Genomic DNA, 6,229 nt, shown 5'->3' on the forward strand with positions numbered 1-6,229 from the left:
TTTTGTGCTCAGGCAAACAAGAACTGGGACACAACCTTTGTCCAGTGATAAGCCTACTTTTCAGCAGCATTTACACTCTATATCTTTTATAATTGCTACAAGACCAGGGAAAGGTAATGAGACGTATGAAACATGACACAAATGAAATCCCGGTCCCTTCTTCTGCTCCTTGTTATCCTGATGGTCTTTTCATTGTTGCATACAGCCCTTCTGGGAGACTCAGCTCCTAAATCTACCTACTTACTCACTTTTCTCCTCTGTCTTTTCTGTTCTCTGACTGTCCCAGTCTCCGGCAGCTAGACGTCGAGTTCATGAAGCGCCTGAGTCACTCGGTCAACATTATTCCTGTCATTGCAAAGGCAGACACGATGACCATTGAGGAGAGACAGGAGTTCAAACAGCGGGTGAGTTTCACCAATGATGCCACTAGAGCTACACTGATGAATCAGCCAGGCCTATATATCAGCTTATTAGCTTATTTCAGATGGTATCTGTGTGTGTTAGTTCTGTACTGACATTTGCTGTTGGAACTGATGCCTATAGATATTAGAAATGCCAAAGATATGTTTGTGGTATTTTAGAAACAGTGTATTCAGCATTGACAAGTTTATTTTTCAACTTCAAAATGTCCTGCTCAGTACATATCTTGGTCTTTAAAGCTACTCCAACTAATATTTAAATATTAGCAACAGATAATCATCACCCAGATCTGTGGGTCCACTCAACCCTCAGTAACATTATCACATATTTTAACTTTTAATGTTTTGGTTTTACGCCCCACAACTTTCTGGTCCACTCTCGTAGAGTCGTTTTTGGCCGCAGCAGGCAGCAGCTGTTTCCAGTGAAAAAAAAAAATGACATTCATCTATTAACAAAAGAATACTAGTTTCACTACCTGTCTGCTGGATGTGTAAATAAGCAGCTGTTTACTAACAAATTCAGCACTTTGTAAGTCACTGTTGAGTTTACCACTTGTTTCCACTGGCTCCAATTTGCCAATATCAGCTCATTGGATTAGTTAACTCTATAAATATTTTTGTCTGTCTGCTAAGCATGCTGTTTCCTGTCTTTGTCTGGGCTGTAGGTAAGGAAGGAGCTGGAGATGGGCGGGATCGAGTTTTACCCACAGAAAGAGTTTGATGAGGACATGGAGGACAAGAGCGACAACGACAAGATCAGAGTAAGCGGTCGTGTTCTTTCTTTCACACATATTTGTCTTGGGAGTTTTCATCTTCCCCACCCCTCCTCTCCACCCAGCTGGACTCAATCTCTCTCACACTCACGCACTGCTTCCTCCAAACAGAATGTCAGGGCACTGGGGCATGTTGTGTATTTGTTTCATCTCATAAACCTAGTGCAACTCTCTTCGGCACACTGAACCGTGTTGAAATGTCTCCGTCCACAGGAGGCAATGCCCTTTGCTGTGGTGGGCAGCGACAAAGAATATCAAGTGAATGGCAAACGAGTTCTGGGGAGGAAGACAGCGTGGGGAATTGTAGAAGGTGGGTGATATGGCCTTTCTTAATAAGTTACATTTACAGTCCTTTTGCCACAGAAATAATATTGATAGACGGGAAAGGACTTGATATATAAGATGTAACATTTCATTTTGTTCTTTTTTTTTTGCAGTTGAAAATCCCAACCATTGTGAGTTTGCTCTGCTGAGAGATTTCCTGATCAGGTAAAACTGTCTTTTAAATAGATGATTAAAATCCCAACACAATGCATTGTAAGGTTTGTAGGCCAGTGCGACTCTACAGTATTTCATTATAATGCTGTTTTGTCACATTGGTCACATTTTGTCGCAATTTTGATAATATTTCAATAAATTGTTCAGCCCTATAATAAACAGGTCTTAATTAGAAATCGTGGGATTTGCCAGATTGGGCATCTTTTTCTGTGTCATAGTCAGGGTGCGAACCAAAGGAGAGCCAGGGGAGCTCCCCTAAAAACATGATTAGTGAAATTTAGGTGGGTCTCCAAAAATATTGACAATGCTTTTTTTGCCATGCATTTCTATTTTGTTGTATATTTATCATCGTGGATCATGCGTAAAATTAGCCTTTTATTAATGTATGAGTCATGCATGAAGCTATTCAGTTCCCAGAATGCAAAGAAAACCAACAAATAATCACGTTTGAGAAGCTGGAAATGAAATGACGATCAATTAAAATGATTACCAAAATAGTTGCTGATTCATTTTCTGATGATCAACTAATCGATTTGATGGGCACCCTTATAGCGTGGTGGAGCTGGCGCCCAATGTACCAAGGCTGAATCCCTAACAACGGTCCGGTTTTGGATCCAACCTGTCTCCCCCTTTCCTGTCCATCTTCAGCTTTCCTGTCAAAATAAAGGCAAAAAGCCCCCCAAAATATGTTTTTTAAATGATCGATTTATAATCACCTTCTTCTCCAAAGACTGACACATAATGTAAAAATTAGGTTAATATGCATTTAGTAAATAGGCATGTATAATTCTTTGCTTGTAACAGTATAATTAAAAAATTATAAATCCCATTGGTTCAAATTGCTTCTAGTGTCCAGTAATGCTTTTGCATTTATTAGTTATTAAACCAAAACACAAGGATCCCTAAAATGTGTTTAAAAAACACAATAACTGTGATACTCCCTTTTTCAAATGGATATATACATAACTCGTAACACGCCTCCTCTGTGTTTCTGTATTTCTGTTTCTCAGGTCTCACCTTCAGGATCTGAAGGAGGTCACTCACAACATTCACTATGAAACCTATCGTGCCAAGAGACTGAACGAGAATGGAGGTCTGCACCCCATATCCACCAATGACACCCAGGAAAGCAACCTGTAGTCAGTCAGGGGGCGTAGTAGTTCTGACAAAGTAAGAACAGGAAACAGTACAATGATACTGATGCAGATGAAACTATAATCATTGTCACCGCAGCACGGCACCACGCTGCATGCTTGGAAATCCCTTAAATCTGTAAAAAAAATCAGTGTCGTTTTTCGACTTCAAACTCCACCCATTCCCCTCTTCACTTACGTCCCCACACCATCCCCACAAACACATATCAGACCCCCTCTTGTTTCATTTCAAAGTCGTTCCTATGAATATTTGAATGACAGGACAGTCCCACCCAGAGACTTAGTGCCATTATAAAATTAACATTTTATCTACTGCCAACGCCTTCTCATTCATCATCGTCCGGGTAGTACAAGCTTAGAAAGTACCACATTATTATGTGTATAAGAGGTTTTAGTGTAGTGTAGCAACTGATGCCTGAATTCAGACACATTATATGATTTGCTCTACATTTTAAAATCATAATTCCTGTGTAGTAGTGATGAGCTAGCCAGCTCTGCAGTTGACTCTGTATAAATTGCTTTTTTTAAATTCTCAGCAGCGACTGTTCGTTCGGAGAAAGAATCCCTGTGGTTTAACTGTCAGTAGGGTTTAACAAACATTACAAGCTGTGCTGTCTTCTTTTACACCCACCCTCAACAACAGAACACATTTCTGTTCCCTCGCCCTGTTTATGTTTGATTTTCCATTTTAAAGTAGTTTAGTGTGCTCACACCTGCATACTAAGTGCACTATGTACTATGAAGAAGTACTATGAAAAGTAATTCTCCGGGCAGCAGTGTGTAATTAGTCCACAAGGTTCAAACTGCAGATTCTGATTCATCGCATACAACAGATAAGTGGTTTTATTAAACATTATATATTCAGATTCTTATTGATTTTGTGACCTATTTTGACAACTAAATGGACAACATGCACCCAATTTTAATGTTAAAGCCAGAAGCATGTAATTTAACCAGTACTGCATTACTTTATAGAAATGAAAGAGTAGCTATGACTAATTTTATATACAAGCTTACTCAACTGAAATGGGTTTTTTTTTATTATTATTTGTTCAGCAAGGTTGATTTAATGCATTTTCCTTCTCACCGAACCCACTGACCATTCATGAAAACAATATTTTTCTGACCCAAAAGAAATACGACTGTTGCACTGGTGAACAGAAAAACAGACAGTTTGTATTATTTTTTCTTTGATGTCTTGTGCCATGCAAAGTTTCTGTCACCACTCTGATGTGGTGACCAGTATTTGTGGTAATGCCATTTTAAAATTAAATTCATCCTGTTCACCACTTGGTGGCGGCACTCTGCCACGTATGAGCAGTGATTGAACAGAGCAGAAACGGGCACTTAGACCAGCTTTGTGTCTTCCGCTGACTGCTGAGATTTGTATGTACATTTTTACACAGTCAAAGTTTTTCTTCTGATGAGGTTTACAGAGTTTGGGTCCTCTACGGCTGTCAGTAATAATAATATATCAATCAGATCCAGATCAGGTTTACAAACTTTAATAATATTAGCCTAATGGTATGCACTCAGTGTTGGTGTAATTATTCCAAATCAGTTTATTGATTAGGTTGTAAACATGTTTACCAACTTTCCTTCAGGAACTCAACATTTATACTGCTCTGCCACTTACTGTCTGCAGTAGAGGACAAATATGCCAAAACTACAAGAAATTCAAATTCAATAATCTAATAATAATCTTTTTGTTTTGAATCATAATTTTATAAAAACCATGAACGTGCACTTTTGATATGAAATGTGAAGTCTGCAACGAACTGATAATAGTAGTCTGTGATTGTGGTGCAGTCAAAGGTTTCAAGCAAATATTTGAAACAGTGTTTGTGTGTGCATGCTTGTGTCCATATTGCCTGTTTGCTTACAGCCAATCAGTCCACACATCAATGCAACTTTACATCAACTTACCAACTATTTCTGAATGTGTGACGTGTACATTAAATTGCTATATCATGAGGTAAAGCACGGCTGTCCTAACTCCTGTTACTAAATCGACGGCCCACTATCCACATATCACTCATCCCTTTGAACTTCAACAGTGTACATTTACTTAATAACTACTTTTCTCAAAGTTGCTGTGACACATTGAGATATAATTTTCAGTGTTATTATTGAGTTATTTATACATTAATGTCTTCTTATTGTAATTTATTCTTTATTTAATAAAAACACATTCCCATGTTTTTTGAAGCTTTTCTCATTAATGTCTCAACGTGATTACATTATGTTTATATTATTGTTTTTAATAGTAGTTATTTTAGTAGTAATAGTGGTCATAGTATAGGACCTAATTCTGAACTTACATGACACTTAGGGGTCTCAGAGTCAAGAGCCACAAAGGTTGTAGTGGAAGAAATAAACTAAAGCTAAAACTAATTAGTTGATGTTTATCAATTTAATTTGAATTTGACCATCGATGAACTGTAAAATCACTTCAAGCTGCAGTGATCTCATCCCACCACTGAGCTGTATCTGCTGTGCTCTACTTCACTCACAGTGTGCACCTAGAGGATATCCCCAGGAGCTGACAGCGTAATGAGCTGCTGTCTCAGTAAATCAGGTCGTGTATACATGCAGATTGAGCCTGCAAACTCAATTAGATACATTTGGCTCTCAGTTTTTCAACAGTCTCACAATTTTAAATATGGCCGTTCCTGCAGGTGTGTCATGAATGATGGTATATCATGAATATGAGGCTTGTGTGGTGAGTAAGAAAAGCACATGAAAGAGTGTTAACACTTCACAAACAGTGGGGTCACTCACTGGTGTGAAGGAATATGCATCCTTTCCTGTTCGCACGTGTTGCAGGCTCACCACCTGCAAGGCAGACTGTAGAGCTCAGTGGGAATACCGGTCAATAAAAGGTCTGCTGGAGGAAGCTTATTCTTATAGATGAATATAGATAGTATAGATAGATAGATAGTTCTTCACCACTTGGGTTTAGCTCACAGCTATCTGGATACAAGAAATGTCCTTGTTAAATTCCTATTCTGGTTTTAATTTAATCCTCTCCACTGAAACAACCCTCTGTAGTGTAATGATGATTCATAGTTTTGCAGGCAAAGCAGATGACTACTTCTTGACCTTAGTACAGTCAAACACAGTTCATCACTACATTCAGACCAAGAATCATGGGCAGCGGGGGAGTATTTTAGGAAGGCTCTCCAGTTGGTTTTGCGCCTGTCTGATTGGATTTTTGTCTTGGTAACTTTGTGACAGCAACTGCCTCTTTGTCTTGTGGTGTTCCACAAGGCTCCATTTTGGGTCCTATACATTTGTCTCCAAATACATGATTCACCTGTGACAGATCATCAGACACTTTATTAATTGCTTCTTAAGGCTCATGATTAACAGGCTATGACCTTTT

The 6,229-nt window shown here is 38.7% G+C and overlaps 1 protein-coding gene across 1 annotated transcript in view; it reads left to right on the plus strand.

The window, feature by feature from the left end:
- Positions 1–5,052, plus strand: part of sept3 (septin 3) — a gene marked incomplete in the record, with an annotated part of 14,545 nt that extends 9,493 nt beyond the window's left edge. The window contains 5 exon segments of the mRNA XM_035659652.1: positions 287–404; positions 1,085–1,180; positions 1,406–1,502; positions 1,630–1,681; positions 2,701–5,052. Of these exon segments, the coding sequence (XP_035515545.1) occupies positions 287–404; positions 1,085–1,180; positions 1,406–1,502; positions 1,630–1,681; positions 2,701–2,830 (493 nt within the window).
- Positions 5,053–6,229: the final 1,177 nt, after the last annotated feature.

Source organism: Morone saxatilis, unplaced genomic scaffold, assembly GCF_004916995.1.
Source record: "Morone saxatilis isolate NCDOM2014 unplaced genomic scaffold, NCSU_SB_2.0 Contig17, whole genome shotgun sequence".
Taxonomy (NCBI): Eukaryota; Metazoa; Chordata; class Actinopteri; family Moronidae; genus Morone; species Morone saxatilis.